Raw genomic sequence first — 22,080 nt, forward strand, 5'->3', positions numbered from 1 at the left:
ACCTGCTTCCCTAAGCTGGCCAAATACTTCCTGGGCTTGGGGAAGGAGGCACGATGCTCTGACAGGGTCCCGGAGCCCTGCTGCCTTCCTCCCAAAGCTGGGCAGGCTTTGGGAAGGAAGCAGGAGGGCTCTCCGACCCCATTAGAGCATCACATCTCATTCCCCAAGCCCGTGAAACATTTGCCCAGCTCAGTGAAGGAGGCATGATGCTCTGACAGTGTCCTGGAGCCCTGCCACCTCCTTCCCAACCCAGGCAGCAGAGGCCTCTTCACTGGGAGCGTCTCCACCCCCATTGTTCAATCCAGACACTGAGGTCCAACTCCAAAGACCTTCTGGCAGTTCCCTAACTGTGAGAAGTGAAGCTACTGGGAACCAGGCAGAGGGCCTTCTCGGTAGTGGCCCTGTGGAATGCCCTCCCATCAGACGACAAGGAAATAAACAACTACAGTCATACCTCGGGTTACAGCCACTTCAGGTTGTGTTTTTTCGGGTTGTGCTCCGCACTGAACCCAGAAGTACTGGAACAGGTTACTTCCGGGTTTTTGGCATGCGTGCATGCGCAGAAGCGCTAACTTGTGCTTTGCGCATGCGCAGAAGCGCCGAATTGCGACCCGCATGTGCGCAGACGCGGGTTGCGAACGCTGCGGGTTGCGAACGTGCCTCCCGCACAGATCACGTTCGCGACCCGAGCGTCCACTATATCTGACTTTTAGAAGACATCTGAAGGCAGCCCTGTTTAGGGAAGTTTTTAATGTTTGATATTTTATTACTTTTAAAATATTCTGTTGGGAGCCGCCCAGAGTGGCTGGGGAAACCCAACCAGATGGGTGGGGTATAAATAATAAATTATTATTATAATTATTAGACATGGGTGGGTGAGGGAACATCAAGCAGCTAACCTGTCCTCACTGCCCAGCCTTAGTGTCAGGCCATGTCCCTCCCCATTTTCTGGCCCGTATCCCTCCTTGCTGGTGAGTACCAGCACCTTCCCCCCCCTCTAGAAAAAAGCACTGCTTCTAAGCCTCTGGAAAGTCATTATTACCAGAAGGAGCAATTCCTACAGCACACTGCCAGGTTTTTTAAGCTTATACCAATTCAATGTAAACCCTCTCCAGAGGTGATGTTATCAGCTACCTTTTCAAAGTCTGTGCTTGGCAGAGGTGCATTTGGGTATTTTTACGTCTCTAGACATAACTGTCTGGTGGCAGGGGGTACGGGCTCTTTCAATGGCGATGTGGTTAAGCTCCCTTCAATACTTTGGCTTAGCCAGTCCAGTCCTGTTGCGTTTGGGGCCCCTTCTGAACAGATCCCAAACTTCTGCTCTCAAGTGCTTCCTGCTGACACCTCTATTGATGAAAGACCACGTGCCACAGAATTTAGTGGCTCCAAGCGTTATGCTAACATGTGAACGAGTATAGCCAATAGGCCTTCGGCAATGGAGGCTGGGATCCACCTCAGAACCCCTGTCAGAAGAAGCACTGCGCAAGGGCTTCCAGTTGCATCATGGGGCTTCCCCACTCATCCCCCCAAATTGGCTGCGGGCGGTGTTTTGGGGGAGCACCCCCAGAACAGCATGCAGCGGGAGGGGAATTGTTCCAGCCATAGGAGCCATCTCCAAGGGGCCAAGGTCCCTTCGGCCCCCCTCAATAAAATATTTGGGGGGGGCTGGGACTCCCCAAGGTTGATGGACATTGCTGTTCAAATGCTGTGCACCCCAAAAAATATTGGTACCCCTGGTTCTGGCTGGCAAGCTGATATGCATACGCAGACAGAACCTTGTAACAGCGAGATGCTGAATTCCACACGATAAATCTCATTGATTTTGTCAGATGAGAGAATACTTGAAACCAGGTAAATGGCATAGCTTTGATTGGTTAAAGTAAAAATTAACGTGCAAGGTTTCCACGGATGTTTATACTGCCCCTTCTCCTGCCGTCTCTGTGTTTATCTTTTGAGATGGTAACTTACCTCCTATGGATACGACCTCTGGCTTTTTGGGTTCGGGTCGTCTTAAGTGTTTTGGCAGCTGATCATTCTCCAGGTGCCATTTTTTCAGACATTGTGGTTCATGGATGCTTATGGATTGAGTTCCATACTCTCGGCCGCAAATGTAGCAAATAACGGTTGGGGGTCGCCGTACAAATGCAGGCTGTGGACAACAAGCTCAGTTAAAAGAAAGGCAATTTGATTTTAGAAAATCATTTAAAACCCAAGCGGTCTGTGTTGTTGGAAAGAATTCCACTGACAAAGTGGAGGATGGAGATGCAGGGTGTTTATGCTTTATAACACATTTTAACAATGTGCCTGCAAAAGATGGATTCAGTTGCAAATTCCTGGCAGAAAATTCACACCTGCTACTATATTTAGTTTTGAATTGGTTAATATTAAGAGCTTCCAAATGGGCTCTTTAAGAACAAATAGTCCTTTGAAATTTACTATGGACGTGGCAGGCAAATTTCAAGATAATGTTGGTAAGAAAGGGACTTAAGATCATTGCAAATAAACAAACAAACAGAAAGGTGTAGCTTGTTTCTGGATAATGGTTTGCAGAGGGTGCTTGTTTAAACAGTATGATAAGTGACATACCGTCCAACTTTTTCAAATAAAAAACCAAGGATGCGTGTCTTCCAGGAGAGTCATGTGACCTGTGCTGTGATCTCGCCCCAGAAAAAAGTACTTTTTGTGGTGAGAGACCGTGGTGCAAAAGCGTGGCACCCAAAATGGCTGCCATGATCTCACGTGAAAAAATGGGGAAAACCATTTTTCCCAGGGCACTTGGTGGGTATGATGAATGACTTCTACCAAGCTGGACCATGGTCTACCTAGACAAGTACCCACAACTGTGATTGGAAACAATTCTTGAGGGGCTTACATATGTGACCTTTCCTAGTGTAAGTACGAAAGAGTCTTTAGCTGAGATTTCGAGAGCCAATTTGGAATCTTATAAATGCAAGGCACGAGTTCTTTTTCTGCAGGAATCCCCAACCTTTAGGGGCCAGGGCAGAATGGGAAAACTGGAGAAAACTGAAGAAAATGTGATGGGCTGGAAGTTTCCCTTTCAGTAGAAGGAGAATGGGGGAGTTTATTCGTTTCTCAGTCTCTGTACTGATAATTGGCACATGCTACTACCCCAATAATAGGGACGCGGGTGGCGCTGTGGGTTAAACCACAGAGCCTAGGGTTTGCCAATCAGAAGGTTGGCAGTTTGAATCCCTGTGACGGGGTGAGCTCCCATTGCTTGGTACTGGCTCCTGCCCACCTAGCAGTTCGAAAGCACATCAAAGTGCAAGTAGATAAATAGGTACCGCTCCGGCAGGAAGATAAACGGCATTTACGTGCGTTTGCTCTGGTTCGCCAGAAGCGGCTTAGTCATGCTGGCCACATGACCTGGAAGCTGTACGCTGGCTCCCTTGGCCAGTAAAGCGAGATGAGCGCCACAACCCCAGAGTCGTCCATGACTGGACCTAATGGACAGTGGTCCCTTTACCTTTACTACCCCAATAAGGCACGGTTTAAACCATTGGCAGCACCTGGAGTTGGCATTGCTGTCGTGCATTGGCATCCTCCAAGGTGCCCCACTGTCATGCCCCAGAGCTTACAGGCCCCAGTCTTCCTTTTGCTGTTGCTGCCCCCCAACAGTGATTCCTGTCACTTCCGGCAGAGACAAAGAGGAAAGAGATGGAACAATACAGTACACATGACCTGAAAAGAAGATTTTCTGTTGGCTGCTGAATCTTTTTTTCCTCTGGATTTGCATGTTATACCACAATTTCCTCGCCTTTCTTTGACACACAGAAGCAAACATAATTCAACTTGCCTCCCACTGTAACCAGGCCAAGCATGCCCTTAAAATTGTTTTCTTCTTTTGGACATATTGGATGGAATGACGGCAAAAGCTATTGTTTTGAGGGTTTTGGGGGGGGGTTGGAAGGCTGTATGCCAGGGCCCCTTCCAATTCCTGCATCCAGCATGAATTCAGTTCCTGGAATAGCTGGACTATTGGCATGAGTATGGGTTGTTGAGGTAACAAAGAAAGTGGCTCTGTGCCAGAGTACACATGGGTATGCCCCCCTCCCTCAACTGTCTGTTCGTTGGAAAGACAAAGAGTTGGGAGCTGAGTGATGTGAGCTAGAAGCTGGAAGGAAGGAGCAGGCTGCAAAGCCAAGGAGAGAGAGCCATGCCTGATTTCTGTTGGAACCCAAGGCCCTCTTGGTGTGTTAATGCTCCATCGTAGGCTCAGGTTGTATATATGAGTAAATAAACCATAGACACCACAGTCTCCACTGTACCACATTCCAAAAAAACCCCCACAAACCCTAGGTAAGCGCCTGGAATCCCTGGAATGTTGTATCGCTCAGAGACTGGAGTGGTGTGCAATGCTATTTTTTCTCCCGATGAAAGGTTTTTTACAATGAAATAATGCTGGAAATTAAGTGCAGAGATCAGGATAGGAAGCACAGAGGGTTCAAAAGTCTGCCCCACCACCACCACTCCCCACATTTCGGGAAAACGTGGATCCAGTGGCTCAGCTTCTAATGACAGCATAGAACAGACTTTGTCAACCTTTGCCCTCCAGATGTTTTGGCCATCAAATGGCCATTGGGAGTTGTAGTCCAAAACATCTGGAAGGCACCAGGTTGGCAAAGATTGAAGTAGAAAAAGATCTGGAACTTTGGTTCTGTGCAGTGACAGAGAAAAGACAGCAGGCCAAAATATGCTTTTATTCTGGAAACAGACATAGAACAGAGAAAAGACAGCAGATGGCAGTACCAGATACTCAGGATACAACCAATGAAATTTCAGAATGAAATTTTTACCATATATTGACAAAGAGAGCAATGAAAAATACATCAAAAGCATGCAATTGTGATTTACGCAGGAAATGGAGAAATATGCCCTACTGAATATGGAACTGAATTTTGAGACTATCTGTCTAAGGGTTGTTTGTTTACATTTCCCTTGCAGCAATACGGTCCTAAACTGGATTTGAGAAGAGGGCTATCAAAACTGACTTGCACAGCCAAAGCCTATGAGGCTTAGCAACCCCCTACCCTCTCCGGGGGTTACGGAGAGGGGCCGCTGGCCCGCGATGCCCCCAGACCCACTCCGACTGTTTTTGGAGTGGGGGGAGCTTGGGCTGAGCACTTACAAGGGCCAGGACTCCCGGACGCTAATCTGCATGGCGGGGATTTCCATGGTTAAAGAAGATAATTAGGCTTAAATCTATGGACATACTTCAGAAGGAGGGAAAGAAGCGCTGTTTACTGCTGAGAAATTTATGCTGCCGAGTGAGAGGAGTCAAAGATTGTACTGCATCTGGAAGAAGGATTGATGGGGACGGAGCGATAAGGGGAGTGAGTTTTTATTTTATTTTTTTTCTTCATATTGTTGCCTCGTACCTTCCCGGACGCGATGTCCTGGCTTGTTTGGAGTGAAAGAGAAGCAAAAGACTGTGTGAGTTGAACCTTATAACTGTTGTTACTGAGCATATTTTTTTAAAGATGTGGAGTTGCCGATGAGAAAAGCCCCCCCCTAGTCGGACGGAAGGAGTTCTGAATGCGTTCGGAGGATTTATGAGCTGTGACGCACTTTAAATTGGAGCAGCGACCTGAAGCTAAGTTCAGCTATAGGGCAAGGAGATCCATTAATTTACCAAGAGTCTATGGTTTGATGTTTGGGTCTCCTGCCTGGAAAAGCTGTAAATTCTATAATGATCGTAAATCTTCATGGCTATGAGAGAAAAGCGAAAGTGATTTGAGCTTTTTAAGATGGCGCTACTTCGAATTGCTTCAACGCAACAGGAGCTCCATTAAGAAGATTTATGGGGAGGCTGGACTGATTAACTCACACAGGAGAAAGAACATCTGTGAGACTTTGTTTGATATTTATATCAGCAGCTGGGAAACAATCGTGAAAGTGGAAAACATCTATGTGACTGTAAGGGGAAGATCTGGATTATTATGAACTTGAAGGACGATTTGAACTTTAGAAAAAAGACGGCAGTGGACAGTTGCGAGGAATTCCCAATTTCTTGAAGCATGGGAACCCAAATAAAAAATTCTTTAGATGATTTGGCATAACATTCGGTCTGATTGATATATATATGTGTATAATTTGAAATATTGAATGTGATATAATTGGTTTTAATTGGAAAATTAATAAAAATATTTAAAAAAAAAAAACAAAGCCTATGAGGCTTAGGCTGTTTACTGAAGATATAATCAGGCTTAGTTGATCCAAATGAGCCCGTACATTCCATTACCATTTGGATTACAAAATAACAACTTTGGCCTAACAAACCCATTACAGGCAAACTGGCTTGACTCTACAATTCAGGAAACACTTGGTGAGGGAATCAGAAGAAAATGAGGTCTAGCATAACAATACAATGGGACAAATTTATTGTCCTGCTATGGGCACTGTGCCCGTTTAATTGAGGGGAACAGCAATGATTATGAACAGACCTCGTCAACTCTCTTTACAGAGGTACCCTTTTAGAGAGTCTTTCGGAACAGGCGTTCCAAATACATTGTGGAAGTTCTGGTCTGCCATCTCTTCAGTCCTGCTTATTACAGGATGAAAATGTATGTGCAAACACATACCCAATGTTTTATGTTCAACTCAAAGCAGGATCTTCACTAGCCCCAATTCCTTTCCATCTTTATGCTATCACTATCTTTCCTTTCTAATTTTTTGTCCCCTTCCGTCCAAATTTGTAGAGGAAGGCCAATGGCAGTTTCCACTGACCTGTTTCCATGCCTATCAATCTTATACCTCCAGAGATGAACAGAGCATGTTCTTCAACAACTTGGGTAAGTATGGCTCAAGAGAGTTTGGTTGTAAGGGTCTTTCCCTTTCTCCAGCATTCTATACTACAAATGCAAACTTGATTGGACACACATTTAGTGGTAATAGTTTCTTCCAAAGGAAACTATCGGGTTTTGAGGGCATACCAGGTTCCTTCGCAGCGCTACAATTCCCTGAATCCTCTAATGGGAAGCTGTGACATTTAAACTGGTTTGAAGTTGGTTCAGATTTATAAGACAGCTATGTCACCTTCCCAAATATTTTGTCTGGCTGACTTCAATGAAGATGCTAATCCCATGAGAAGGTTCAGAGAAAAGAAACAAAGGAAATGCAAGTATTACAAGAAAATGCCAAGGTAGACAAATTCTTATTGTCCTATGCCATAATTCAATAGTATGCCTACAGTGAAATACTTCAGTAAGTCTTTTGTTCAAGAGCCTCTGCCCCCCTGAAAACCCTCAAACTCCTTTTTAAACCTGCCATACTTTAAAAAGCTTACATTAAAAAAAATAGTTATTATAAGCAAATTTATCCTAGGATGTTGCTACTACATGAACTTTGTATGAACACATGCACCAAGATGGGTGGGTGGGTGGAAGAAATGCACTCTGAATGTAGTTCTATGCCCTCATCTGGTTGACGATTGCCCCCTAATTACAGAATTGCCAGTAATTAATAGATAGCTGTCCTCTGTAGATTCTGTCCTCTGTAGATTCTTGGGGCAAAATTTGGGGAAGGTTACAGCAATTAAAAATGGGCGAGTTGGTTAATATCTGAGTCCAGTTTTCTTCTTTGTCACTTTCAGATTTAAAATTACAGGATATCGTATTACTCAGATATTTTTTTTTGCTTTTTCTTCGTCTTCCATATTCCCTCCCATTTCTCCTTTCACATAGAACCGACCTTTTTTGTTATAACAGTGGCTAATAAACACAAAGAGAAGACCAGGGGAATATATGAAACATAACAATACATCATGAATTGTTGCTACGGAGAACACGGCCAGAGTTTAGTCCTCTCTGCCTTGGCTCACGACAAGAAGAATTACTGCTTCTTTCTGACTAGAAAGCCAAGCAACAAACAATGTTGAGATACCTTCTTGAATTCACTCAGCAGTGTCCTTCATGCAATGTCCATTTGTACACTATTTGTGTACAAATGAGTAACTCCCGCAAAAGTATCTAATGCTGTTTGACTTTGCACGTGTTAATTCAACCTAAGAGAGTTGCCTAAGTAAAAACCTGCACTCCAAGGGGATGGATTCTTTGAATTTATAGCACTTAGCAGATGCTCGCAGCCTTTTTATTCATATCGGCTGCTTGACAAATATATTTTATCCCCCGAATTCCCATAAATAAATCACAATTAGAGGGCAAGCTGAGGTGAGGGATTCCTTGCAAACTCCGTAGGACGAGAACTGCAAGCATCTGTCCACATCCATTAAACCAAAATTCAGAATATATGAAAAGGATTTCATGGGTCCTTTCACAAGCAGAATTATATGTTGGTATGGCTCTAAGTGCTTTTTTGTTTTAATTATGGTTTCTACATGAGTTTCAGTGGAAAATCTGTGCCATCTATATTTGCTTGCCTATATTTGTGCTGTGTCACAAACTTGAGTTACCAGTACGTCACCAACCTTCAACGTGAGCATCTTTCCGTCGTTATCTATAGCATTTTAGAAATCCAAAATGTCTAATATGGTTTATATAAACACTGAACTTCGTGTTAATTAAATCACTGCTACCACCACTACAAAAACCACGGTTGTGATGTTTTTCTTATACAATGTGCTTACTATGAAGTCTGCATTTCTGCTGATAACTTATTCAGAACATGGAACGTGACCCGGGTATCACCTTAGGCTTGTTTAAAGCTACTCACTCATTTATAGTCTCTGAAATGATCTCCTAGCTTGATTGAAGTCAATAGTGAAGGTTTTACCATTAACTTCAATGGCGCTGGAATGTCAAGGTAGAATTTGCACAGTAAACCATTTTGCTTTTTTCTTAGGTGTGATGCCTTCTAATTTACCTTGTCTGAGGTGGAAGATGCAGGCCCAGTGGATCTACCGGTATGTGATTTAGGGGAGCTGTAGCTCGAAGGACCTCCACTGGGTTTCGGTTTACAACTCCTTTGGTGTACAGCAAGACGATCTGGAAGAAAAGTACGGCCACAGTATTCACAGGGTAGGAGCTTGTAACTTTGAGCAGCTGCTGCTGCGTTTTCAGCCATCGTACCGAGAGATCCTCCAGGAAGGGCCTGAGGTTTAATGGGTGGTGGTCTTCTGAGATGTTTGGGCAACTTATCGTTTTCTATCTGCCACTTCTCCAGGCATTTTGGCTCATGGATAGGAAGAGATTGTGACCCAAACTCTCTGCCACAGATATGGCAGATCCTGAAGCCAGGTCTTCTCGGGCGAATGACGGGCCGGTCCCCCTGATCCTGAGACACGCCCCCAGCACTTGGTCGTTTTGATAGCACCACAGTCCCCGGCCTCTTCTTCCCAGCGCTTGTTTTAAGGGTAGAATTCAAGCCCACTCCTGACAAAAGCATGGAAGGATCTGAAACAGTGGATTTTGAAGCCTGCCTTAAAGACGAGCCGGTGGAGATATTAGCAAGGGCTTTTCCAGCATTGGGCAGCGTTTTATTGTGTTTGCTCAGAGTCTTTTTCATTAAAGCTGTTTCCATGAAGTCAACAAGGTTCCATTAACAGGATATCTTGATTTATGTACTGGTTTTTTGTTTGGACTTTGTGGTTGTCTTTCGGTTGACCTGTTGTTCCTTTAAAAACAATGAAGCTCTCTGGGATAAAGAGGTACGAGATCCTAAAACAGAGGGCAGCTGTGACAGATCTGAGCACATTTGCAATGTTCTAACACTGAGGTCCCAGCAATGTTGCCTTTTTTGTGGTGTTTTTTTCTATTTTACTAATTTTTTTTAGTGTCTTTTTTTAAATCCTGGGGGAAAATAAGAGAAATATGTATGTTAAAACATGGTAAGTTGTAGGCAGATGTTTAATTGTTTTAAAACTTTTTTTAAAAGAGAGAGTAAAACAACTAGTGTAGCCAAATGCAATATTTTTATGTTGAGCATTTCTTCATATATAACATTTCAGCTGCAATCTGTACACACTTACCTGGGAGTAAGCCCCACTCACCACTGTGGGGCTTACTTCTGAGTAAGCATGTATAGGATTGTGCTTTTGCGTGGTTTTTGTCGGTCACCTCACTGTCATTCTTCCAAACATTTTTTTTGATTCAGCATTCATAGCAATAACTATTGGCGTTGCCACATTGTACAGCCACATGTATTACATTAAGTTGATTCTGTACAAGACAAAAGAAATAAAACACCTGTGATAATAAGACAAAGTAATTTCTGTCCTTAACACTGAGAAGGCACAGTAGCTACTAAAACATTTGTCTGTTGCATTTGCCTGAATTTATAAGTCAGACCCTCCAAGTGTCCCTATTTTCCAGGGACAGTCCTGGATTTACTGAATCTGTCCTGGTTTCTTATTTGATCTTGGAAAGTCCTCCTTCCCTTGTCATCTTATAATAGCAATGGCACCCACCTGAGAGGTGCCGGAACTGAGTTCCAGTGAGTTCCAGCTGCAAAAAAAGCCCTGGGTGTCTCTGTTTTCATTGGAGAAATGTTGGAGGCTATGGAGTTATGCGACCCCCCTAGCCAAGGAGATAAGTAACTATACAACTTTTAGAAGACATCTGAAGGCCGCCCTGTACAGCGAAGTTTTTTTTAAAAATGTTTAATGTTTTATTATGTATGTATATATGTTTGAAGCCACCCAGAGTGGCTGGGGCAACCCAGTCAGATGGGTGGGGTATAAATAAATGAAAAATATTATAATTATTATTGTTATGGGACGGGACATCCCTATTCTCATTGGAGGATGTTGGAGGATACATAAACCATATAACCATGAAGTTGTTTCAACTAACAGTCAAAAAGTTCCACAGTAACATTATACACACACTCACACTCACACTCACACTCACACTCACACACATAGCTGCCAAGTTCCGGCCTGAGAAATAAGGGACTGGACCGGAAGTAGCAGACCGGAAGTAGCACTGCCGCCATTTTGGAACTGGGCGGAGCATGCTCAGAAGCTACTTTTGATGCTGCTCTGCCCTGTTCTAAAATGGCCGTCGCACCAGAAGTCGTGCTGCAGCCATTTTGGAACTGGGCACAGCAGCATCAAAAGTCGCTTCTGAGCATGCTCTGCCCAGTTCCAAAATGACCGCCGCGCCAGAATAATCTGGGGAAAAACAAAAAAAACCGTTTTTCCGGCTGGGAACAGCTGGAAAAACGGGGTTCCCGGGGAATACGGGAGACTTGGCAGCTATGTTTAGGAGGACCCAGATAATTGTGAGCAAGTGAAAGCTTTTTCAAGTCACAGAGAAAGAAAACGCAAAGCTTGCTATAGGGTCATGGGAAAGGAGTATCTCGGAACATTACCTGTGTTTCACCCAGCTAAGGCTTTATCCACCAGTCCATTTTCCATGGATAGATGTGTATCATGGATGATCAAGCTGTTCCCCTTTACAATAATTTCAAGCAGTAATGCAGGCTCTGGGGTAAAGAATGTTGAATGAGTCAAGCTATGAATCAGTCAAGAAGAGAAACCATAAACAACCTGTTAACAATATAGCCTCTTGTTGGACTTCCAAGATCTCTGCTGGATACGTTTCATAATAGATTTATGCTTTATTTTGGGGATTACACCATTTGGTCTCTTTTCCTTTCTGCCAAGTTGGAAATGTCCTGTAAGTTCACATCCGTAAATCTGAAACCCTCCATCATGTTTCCCCGTCAACTAGAAAGCGTATAAGGTTTTTAAAAGTAAATTAACTTTTCTCTATAAAAGACATGACAAAGTGTAGCTTTCTTTCTGAACGCTAAGACAAAAGTGAGCGGTAGCCAAATATGGGTCATCATTCTTATTTTGGACAATGCTTGAGCCATCGGCGGTCCTCCGCAATGGCCTAAATTCATAAACCATGTGCTTTTAATGAAAATAAAATTAAATGTAATGGACTATCTGGATCCAAATAAGACAATGGATAGAAATACAGAAGCTCATCTAGATGCTGCCAGAAGGCGCTACTTCATAGGTAATATCTCACAACCGAAGAGCAACTAATCCAAATTTAGTTCATCTACATTTTTTATTAAAAAAAATTATATGAGGAAGAGCTCTCCTGTGGTTTAAATTTCCATTAATCTTTTCAAAGTCTCTCACAATATGGTTCTCACTAATCTCCAAGAGTAGCCTTTTCTCTAAGCAGTAATCCTAATGGTTTGCTCAAGTGCTTAGGGGCGAGAGGAAATATGACAGTCGGCTAAAATGTATAGATTTGATGTGAGGGGAAACTCCACAGGAAAAGGATTCTTTTGTTTGCTTCGTGGATGTCTTTGGAAATAAAACTCGTGCACATACACATGAGGGCTCTTTAGTTTTTTCCTCCATCGATCTGTAAAACCCTTTTCATGAGCGGAGGTTCTCTCTTCCCCCATCTCTCGGGATCCCACCAGGTATAAATGCTTCACAGAAATCCATCTGTCAGTCCTGCGTCCTTTTAACACAGATTTGGGTTGAAAGAAACGCCGTCGTGCCTGCTAGGTAATTAGATAAGCCACAGTGTTGCTATCCATTTTGATTCCTATTCAATAGGAATTTTGTCAGGGAACAGCCCCTTGAAAAGAATACAGGCACCCCCCCCCTACTTGTGGGCGACTGTGTAAACGCATGGCGTTGGGAAATAATTACATTCATATCAGGAAATGGTGGGGGAGAGAGCTGGAGGGTCCTCAAGGCTTGTGACGAGACCCTCCCCAGAGCCGAAAGAGGGCTTCAATGAGGGCAGAGGGCAGACTGGGAGTGCCGTGGGGCTTTCTTTGGGCTGCTCAGCCTCCCTGCCTAACCACATTGTAAAAGTAAAAAGGTCAAGGACCCCTGGATGGTTAAGTCCAGTCAAAGGTGACTATGGGGTTGCGACTCTCCTATCGCTTTCAGGCCGAGGGAGCCGGCGTTTGTCCACAGACAGCTTTCTGAGTCATGTGGCCAGCATGACTAAACTGCTTCTGGCGCAATGAAACAACGTGACGGAAACCAGAGCGCATGGAAACAATGTTTACCTTCCCGCCGCAGTGGTTCCTGTTTATCTACCTGCACTGGCATGCTTTTGAACTGCCAGTTGGAAGGTTGGGGATTCAAACCGCCAACCTTCCAATCAGCAAGCCCAAGAGGCTCAGTGGTTTAGACCAGTGTTTCTCAACCAGTGTGCCTCCAGATGTTTTGGGACTACAACTCCCATCATCCCTAGCTAGCAAGATCAGTGGTCAGGAATGATGGGAGTTGTAGTCCCAAAACATTTGGAGGCACACTGGTTGAGAAACACTGGTTTAGACCACAGCACCATTGTAGTGCAGCAGCAACAGCTTTCCCACACTTCCTCCAGCCTCCTGCCAGCCCCAGAGCTTCAATTCCAGTTGTGGATATTTTAGTTGCAGTATTTTTTTTTATCCGGAGTGGAGAGAAAGGAGCAGAGAGATCATTTAAAGGCTCCCTTTAAGTAGGCTCCCTACTTTTGCAAATTTCACTTATGTGTGTGTGGCACCCGAATGTAACCCCTGACTAAGTGAGGATTCACCTTATCTGCCTTCAGACTAAAGAATGGAAGAACACAACCAAGTTATTAAAGTGTTTTAGGAGTATCATGATATATCACTGCACAGAAGCACCTTCAAACAAACAAACAAACAAACAAACAAACAAACAAACCCTTCAGTATTGCTGCCTTCAGATTCCTTCCTTTTATTTTTGGAAATTTATTTATTTCTTGCTGCCTATCGGCAGAAAAATCAACATGACTTCACAAGCTTCAGAGGTCCAGATTTTCCACACTGGCAAACAATCAAACAAACATTGGCCAATACCTCTCCTCTCTGGAAAAATATATTTAGCCCAGCCCAGTATAACTTCATTTTTGCTGCTTTTGATTTTTCAAGAGATGTAGCTAAAGATACAAAAAGGCCTTGCTGAAAGGCCTGTGGTTATTTTAATCATTTCCTGCGGGTTGCTGAGGAAGACTGAAATCTCTATTAAGACCCATCCAAAAAAATTACAGTCGTACCTTGGTTTTCAAACAGCTTAGTTCTCGAATGTTTTGGGTCCTGAACACCGCAAACCCAGAAGTGAGTGTTCTGGTTTTTTAACATTCTTTTGGAAGCTGAACATCTGGCAGGGCTTCTGCAGCTTCGGATTTTCTTCAGGAGCTTCCTGCAGACAATCAGAAGCCACGCTTTTGTTTTCAAACGTTTTGGAAGTAGAACGGACTTCCGGAACGGATTCCGTTCGACTTTCAAGGTATGGCTGTATATTGCTCTTTTATACATGCTGTTAAAATTTATTTTTAAGCAGTGTTTAGACAAAAAAAAGGACAAGTGTAACACTATTGGCCATTGTCAGAATTGACTTGGAAGTTCCATAAAGGAAGGAATGCAGTTTTGCTAGGGTGATGGGATGACACAAAGTGATATTGTGTTTCTTCTACGGAAGAGAAGGGATCTGTGGATCACATGAATGGCATTTGTTTTCTCCATTTTGGAATTTTTATTGTTTGATGCCTTCTGGCGGTTCTCTCACTGGGAACCAGGGAACCAGGCAGAGGGCCTTCTCTATAGTGGCGCCTGCCCTGTGGAACGCCCTCCCATCATATGTCAAGGAAATAAACACCTGACTTTTAGAGGACATCTGAAGGCAGCCTTGTTTAGGGAGGTTTTTAAGGTTTGATGCTGTATTGTGTTTTTAATATTCAGTTGGGAGCTGCCCAGAGTGGCTGGGGAAACCCAGCCAGATGGGTGGGGTATAAATATATTATTATTATTATTATTATTATTATTATTATTATTATTATTATTACAGTCATACCTCAGTTTAAGTACGCTTTGGTTTGAGTACTTTCAGTTTAAGTACTCCGCGGACCCATCTGGAATGGATTAATCCACTTTCCATTACTTTCAATGGGAAAGTTTGCTTCAGGTTAAATATGCTTCAGGTTAAATACAGACTTCCGGAACCAATTGTGTACTTAAACCGAGGTAAAGGTAAAGGGGCCCCTGACCATCAGGTCCAGTTGTGTCTGACTCTGGGGTTGCGGCGCTCATCTCGCTCTATAGGCCGAGGGAGCCGGCGTTTGTCCGCAGACAGCTTCCGGGTCATGTGGCCAGCATGACAAAGCTGCTTCTGGCGAACCAGAGCAGCACACGGAAACGCCGTTTAAGTTCCCGCTGTAGCGGTTCCTATTTATCTACTTGCATTTTGATGTGCTTTCGAACTGCTAGGTTGGCAGGAGCTGGGACCGAGCAACGGGAGCTCACCCCGTTGCATGGATTTGAACCGCCGACCTTCTGATCAGCAAGCCCTAGGCTCAGTGGATTAACCCACAGCGCCACCTGGGTCCCATGATTTAAACCGAGGTACCACTGTATTATTATTATTATTATTATTATTATTATTATTATTATTATTATTATTTTATCATCATGCTTTTGTATTTCTTGGAAGCCACCCAGAGTGGCTGGGGCAACCGAATCAGATGGGCAGGGCACAAATATAACAAACAACAACAACAACAACAACAACCTTTGTGATAACATCTAGTCTAACCATCCATGTTACATGACTCTTGTGTCATGGAGGTCACTGATCGAGTTTCCTAGAATGTTTCTTGTTTTTATGGGGTTTCTGAATTTGATCACGTGTGACGCAGAGATATCTTCAGCCATCCCCACTAAGCCTTGACAGAGTTTCACTGCAGGCAACTTCTACTTTGCTCCTAATTTTCATCACTGTAAAAGGGCTAGGCTTTTTTGTTTATTCCCTTGCCCTTGTTTCCTGTCTTGCAGCTCCTCAGATAGCAGCACCTCATTAAAACCTGAGGTTTTCGAGAGAAGTATATCATCGCTCCATCCACTGCGACTTTCATTAAGAGATGCAACCAAGATTGTGCATGATATATAAAATGAAAATCCGTATTTGCCAAAAATAAACAATTTCATCTGGTTAGAAGCCAAACTGTTCTTCTTCAGCCTAAAAACACGAAGACTTAATTGCTAAATAAAAACGAAGAAATGGTTTGTGTGTGTTGGATCTGCTCGCTCTGTACACTGTAAATCACCATTTAAGAAGTCCTCCTAATAATTTCCAAATATGCACAGCAATATAAAAGGAAACAAATATATACACTGTAAATAATCATTTAACTAGTCTTCTTAATAACCTCAGAATATGTTATGCATGGCAGTATAAAATGAAACAAATACAGTACTGTAATGGGGAAACTTAGCATTACGTTCAAATACATGGTAATGGGCTTTTGTAGCAAAAATGTGTCCCTGGAAATTGTTACAGTTACATCCAGTGGCCAGAATTGTCAGAGTTCGCTTTCAAAGAGCTGTTAGTTCTAATTCTGATGATTATGAACACTGTGAATATGGTGAAACATTTGTTTATCAGCTTATATTTTCATGTCATTCGAATGTGATTGTATTATAACTTTTCTACCATTGAAAAGGCAATGGTATGATTCAGTTACATAGTGGTCAAAAATGAAGTTCTATATTTTGCACTAACAATATGATCAGGATTACACTTAAAAATAATTAGTAGAACACTTAATTTTTTCTATTTGTTACATCTGGCTCTGAAAGTTACTAGGAGCTGGTGCTGCTTCCTCTGGCGTGGCAAAGTGAATAATAATAATAATAATAATAATAATAATAATAATTCCCTTTTGAAAGCCCTCAAATAGTTTTCCTATATTACTTCATGAGATAGATACCAGTGATCCTATTAAAATACCAGGAATCTCAAGCATGATATATATTTTGGTTAAATAAATAAATCCTATGCTATTAACATGCTATACCTATTTAAAAAGGTTCACTTGGATCAATAGTTCAACCTCATCCAAAACAGGGATATTTTTTTTATTGAGCTGACCTCCTGGCAGTTACATTTCTTCACTTTGTTCCTTCTTCTTACCTTAAAATCTCTTAAACTCCCACATAATGATTCCTTTGTGCACATCGAGGAATAAGCAGAAACAAAGCGTTAAGGCTTAGCATATCCTTTCTTATTTAAGAAATTAGTGCGTTAGCATCTTGCGTTGCTACAGAAATGGCAAGTTCTCTTTTGTCACTGACCCGTTGCCTAGCTACATATCAACAAAAGTGAATTCACAGTGCTCCTGAGAAGCTGATTGGCCAACAGCATTGTTTGGGAAGTGTAGGAGACAGGTTTATGTGGCAACAATATCTAGAAGTGAACGTAGAAATTTTCCCAAAACTTCATCATGAGGAAACGTGATGATTTGAATGAAAATTCCATTTCTGCTGCTCCAACTGTTGCAGAATTATTGAAATGGACTGTGCTGCAGAGAGAAGGAGCAAAGAAACTTCAGGCAGAACTTCAGGCTTGCTATGAATACACACTTAACATGTAGAATTCACTAAGAAAAGATGTGGAAGAGACTATTACCTTAAGTCAGTGAAGTAATATGACGTTGTGCAAAGCAATGTTATTTCATCACTTTTCTTACTGCAAAATAATCCATTTTTTTTAAAGAATCGAGATTTCTTTTTGTTTGTGGCACAAAAGCAGCAATTCTACTTGAATTGTGCAACCTAAATTTGCCAGTATGAGATCCCACCTGCAAAATAGCAACAGACTGGAAGAATCCAATTTAAGGCAAGTGTTACCTGCCCTCTGCTCAATTCCACTGCCCCGTTTCAGGGCACAGTCTTTTACGGTATCTAGAAATGTTGCCTCTTTCTTGTGACTGGTCCTGGAACACATATTTAGCCAGTCTACGTGAGGGTAATTGAAATCACCAATTACTACAAACATATCCTCCTGTGGATGCCTCCTTGGTTTCAAGGAGATTACAATGGGCACTTTGGTCGGGGAAGGTAAAGGTAAAGGACCCCTGGACGGTTAAGTTCAGTCAAAGACGACTATGGGGTTGCAGTGCTCATCTCACTTTTCAGGCAGAGGGAGCCAGCATTTGTCCACAGATAGCTTTCCAGGTCATGTGGCCAGCATGACTAAACCGCTTCTGGCACAATGGAACACTGTGACGGAAGCCAGAGAGCACGCACATGGCATTTACCTTCACGCTGCAGTGGTACCTATTTATCTACTTGCGCTGGTGTGTTCGAACTGCTAGGTTGTCAGGAGCTGGGACAGAGCAATGGGAGCTCATTTCATCACGGGGATTCAAACCGCCCACCTTCCGATCAGCAGCCCAAGAGGCTCAGTGTTTTAGACCACAGCGCCACCCACATCAGGGGACCAATTGTGCAAGTCCATTAGTAATTTACACTTGGGGCCTGGTGTTGTTGCTCCACGATGTTGTGGAGTTTGTCTGTCCCTTTGTGAATTTCTACCTTGGTGGAGTATGTCCTTATGGACATATTGAGTGGCACCACCTCCAGCCCCTCCCTGCCTTTCCTGTGGGGTGTGTATCCAGAGAGAATCATATCCCACTGTTTGTCTTCAGTTGCCAAGTTTCCACCATGTCCACTATCTCTAAACTCTCCTTTACAACCAAGCACTCCAGCTTGCCCATCTTGGCACAGGGGCTTCTAATTTTAGCATTGGTAGTCCACTAATTTTGTCTCCCCCACCATCCTGTTTTCTTTCCAATAGCTCTTTGCATCCATTGAAAAGTGTCACATTGCAGCACATTATGCTTTTTACACAAGGTGTGTCTAGGCTATCATGGAGCTGAAGTAGTAAGAATGTATTGGTTGATCAATGGGTGATTTACAGGCTACTGCTGGGTTTTACAAGGGAGGAACCCAAACTGAAACCAACAGAAAACTTAAGGAGCCAAGTTACAGATTGGTTGCAATATCATCAGTTACACAACATGTTTAAATTAGATAGAAAGAACGGATTTCTGGACTAAAGCTCACAATCTGAAAAAGAACTCTTACAAAATAATGTATAATTTGCTACTAGAATGGGAAACAAAAGATGAGCTTGTTAAAGTTTCAGTGACACACTGGGAGATAGATATAGGACACAATAGAAATCTCAACCTCTGGGAGAAACTCTGGGAAAGTGACCTGAAATTTACTGCATGTTATTCATTGAAAGAGAATTATTTGAAAATGATTCATAGATGGTAATTAACTCCGAGTAGGTTGGCTAAGATTTATAAAACAGAATCAGATATGTGTTGGAAGTATAAAGAAGCGGAGGGAACTTTTTTCACATGTGGTGGACATGCAAAAAGGTAAAAGTGTATTGGGAAATGATTTATAATGAATTGAAAATAATGTTTAAAAATACTCCGCCCCCCAAAACAACAACAACAACTAGAGTCCTTTTTGGGGGGGGGAATAACACAGACTAAAATTCCTATGTGTCAGAAAAGGTTACTTATGTATGCAACAATTGCGGACCCTGTTTTGGTAGCCCCAAAATGGAAAGTGAGCGAGGTCCCAACTCAAGAGGATTAGCAAGTTAAGATGGCAGAATATGCAAAACTTGTGGATTTAACACATAGAATAAGAGAGCGAGAAGGACACACATTTAAAGAAGAGTGGAAAACATTTATTGAATCTATTGAAAATAACTGTATACAGCTGAAAATGCTGGCAGCACTCAGACAAATTCAACAGAGTAAATATTTTTTTGATGGATGTAAAAGTGGGGAATTGATTTGAATGCTTATAGTAAAATTTTCAGGGATGTATGATATCTAAAATGAACAATGGAAAGAGAATAAAAGAAGTCACTGGATATTTTGAAGTTTGTAAAATGTTTATTTGGAAGTGTAAAATTGAAAACTTAATAAAAAATTATTTTTTAAAAAAGAAAAGAAAAAAGAACATATTGGTTGACAGTGACTGTGCACTTTTTGTATTTTTGAAAAGACAAGACCACCTCTTTGGGTTTAATTCCACCACCCACCTTTCAGTTTAAATTTTCTCCAGTTTGCCAATGGTGTTGGCAGGAACAATGTTTTGTTTTCTGCTGCTGAGCAACACGGGTCTATTTTAGTCATGTACCAGAGCTGATGCAATGAGGCAAGAACATAATGCAAATTCAAACAAGAGTGTACAAACAATAGCTGACTCCCCTCCTACACATGAAGTCATGAAACTCTTTCCTAGCTGTGTAGGAATCATTCTTTGCAGAAACGCTTTGGATGTCCCTGCCAATCTATAATTTGCAACCACATTGGTGGTTTGATGTCTGATAACCTGCTGCTATCACTTCTCAATCCTGCTGAAGCCCAGGGTACAAGAGAACAGTTAACTCTCTCTGTTATTGTTGTCAATAACATTCATTCTGTGACTCGTTTGTTAGATCTAATTAAAATTGTTTCGGTACTGAAGTTCCCTCTCCTGCCCCAGCTGGGAATTGCATTTCCCCATAATATCTGCATTTAGGACTGCTGCAGTTCCCCCGCTGTGGATCTGTTAGCACAGGGGTCCTCAAATTAAGGTCTGTGGGCTGGATCCAGACCTCCAGGCTTGTAAATCCGGCCCGCTGGCCAATTGGAAGCCTCACTACCCACTCAGTCAGTCCCCGCGTGGCGATTTAAACGTGGTGAGGCAAGGCATTTCCGTGGACTAGACGGGCTCCAAGTGACCCTTACCTTGGAAGTAAGCGGCCAGAAGAAAACCCATGGGGCTTGTTTCTGAGTAGACCCAATCCGATGGCAGGGCAGGAGCGCAAGGCCTGACACCCACCCCCATCCACCCCCAACTGCTCCAGCGGCCAACTGGAAGCTGCATCTTGGTTTTTGAATGGTTTCGGGAGTCGAACGGACTTCCAGAATGGATTAAGTCCGAGAACCAAGGTACGACTGTAGAACGTTGCTTCAAACCTTCATGTTCGACATGTGAAAGTCTGAGAAGAGCCAGTGTCCTGCGGGACACCAAGGGCAGATTTTGCACATGTGCCCTTTCCCTATACATTTTAAGCCCCAAATTCAGACAAAGGGCCCAAGCTGAAGGTTTATAAAGGTATGTGAGTTCAGCTGACTGGATAGAAATGTAGCTTAATATGTACCAAGGCAGGAACCATTATAACCTTTCAGTTCTGTCAGCGTGTGCAAAAAAATAAAATTGTATTTAGAGACCCATTTGTTTTTGTTAAAGGTTTCATTTGTTACATCAGTTGTTAGAATGAATTGCATTTGTTTTGTTTCTGATTCAGACCAGTTCATTTTTTTTTCTATAACTCACTTTTGCTTGCCACTGATTTCAGCAGGAGACCAAACTGCTCTTCTGATGTCTGTCACTTTGGTGTTTTCCATCTTATTGAGATGAAATTTTCAGGTATTCTGCTATCCCTCCAAAGGATCACACCTGATGCATTTGAGATTCAGATAGATGGGACAAATGTCACCATTCTGTCTGTAGTTTTACAAGGCACACAGATATAGCCTGTGTTTCCTTCCCTGTGACCTGTATGGGCTGTTCTATCAGGGCTCCAATGGAAAGGAATTAAACAAATAACAAATGAATGGATTCAATTTGAATTGAGGTTCATTTCTTTTAAATGCATGGCGTTCGTGTGTTTTGTTTTCCATTCATTTTCAGACTGGCTGGGCACCAGCCTTGTTTTCTTAAGGGGTTACCAATTGTCTACTATATATCCCAGTATGCTAGTGTAAAGCAGAATTGTAGCTAGTGCTCAGTAATGCTGCCTGCGGCACTCACGACTGCTCGAACATGTAAAGAGTTATTCTCAGTTGCTGCCTGTAACGGATTGACACGGTTTTGAAATATTTATTCCTGCCGGTACCTGGCTGGAAAAGAGTTAATCCACCTCCAGCCTGACTGACATAACCTTCTGGTGGGGGCGGGACTGTCCCCAGTTTAAAAGGAGGGAGCAGTGGTTTTGTCAGTTGAGGAGAGGGAGAGGGAGTGGGTAGGTGTGAAGAAGAAAGTTGAGAGGCCAGGATAGTGGGGATCTAGATGAGGTTTAGGAAGGCTCGATGTTAAATGTTTGACAGAGATTACCTACAACCGAAACGTAGCTTATAAACACAGGAAACGTTAAAGAAACAACTATGTTCTAAAGCTATGGTTTTCCCAGAAGTGATGTATGGAAGTGAGAGCTGGACCATAAAGAAGGCTGATTGCCGAAGAATTAATGCTTTTGAATTATGGTGCTGGAGAAGACTCTTGAGAGTCCCATGGACTGCTAGAAGATCAAACCTA

At 42.7% G+C, this 22,080-nt stretch overlaps 1 protein-coding gene across 5 annotated transcripts in view; it reads right to left on the reverse strand.

The window, feature by feature from the left end:
• The window catches only part of ZNF475 (zinc finger protein 475), a 20,661-nt gene extending 3,622 nt beyond the window's left edge, over positions 1-17,039 (reverse strand). The window contains exons 1-6 of one of the 5 annotated variants that reach the window (XM_088652645.1): positions 16,880-17,033; positions 13,968-14,113; positions 11,290-11,403; positions 9,947-10,136; positions 8,842-9,767; positions 1,969-2,149 (exon numbers count right to left, since the gene is read on the reverse strand). In XM_088652645.1, the coding sequence (XP_088508771.1) occupies positions 1,969-2,149; positions 8,842-9,498 (838 nt within the window). In that variant the 5' untranslated portion in view covers positions 9,499-9,767; positions 9,947-10,136; positions 11,290-11,403; positions 13,968-14,113; positions 16,880-17,033. Of the gene's footprint in view, positions 1-1,968; positions 2,150-8,841; positions 9,768-9,946; positions 10,137-11,289; positions 11,404-12,271; positions 12,423-13,967; positions 14,114-16,879 lie in introns of those variants that run through there. The other 4 variants (XM_060280141.2, XM_088652647.1, XM_088652646.1 and 1 more) reach the window with 4 other exon arrangements.
• Between the last annotated feature and the right edge of the window lie 5,041 nt (positions 17,040-22,080).

Source organism: Zootoca vivipara, chromosome 10 (genome assembly GCF_965207765.1).
Source record: "Zootoca vivipara chromosome 10, rZooViv2.hap1.1, whole genome shotgun sequence".
Lineage (NCBI taxonomy): Eukaryota > Metazoa > Chordata > Lepidosauria > Squamata > Lacertidae > Zootoca > Zootoca vivipara.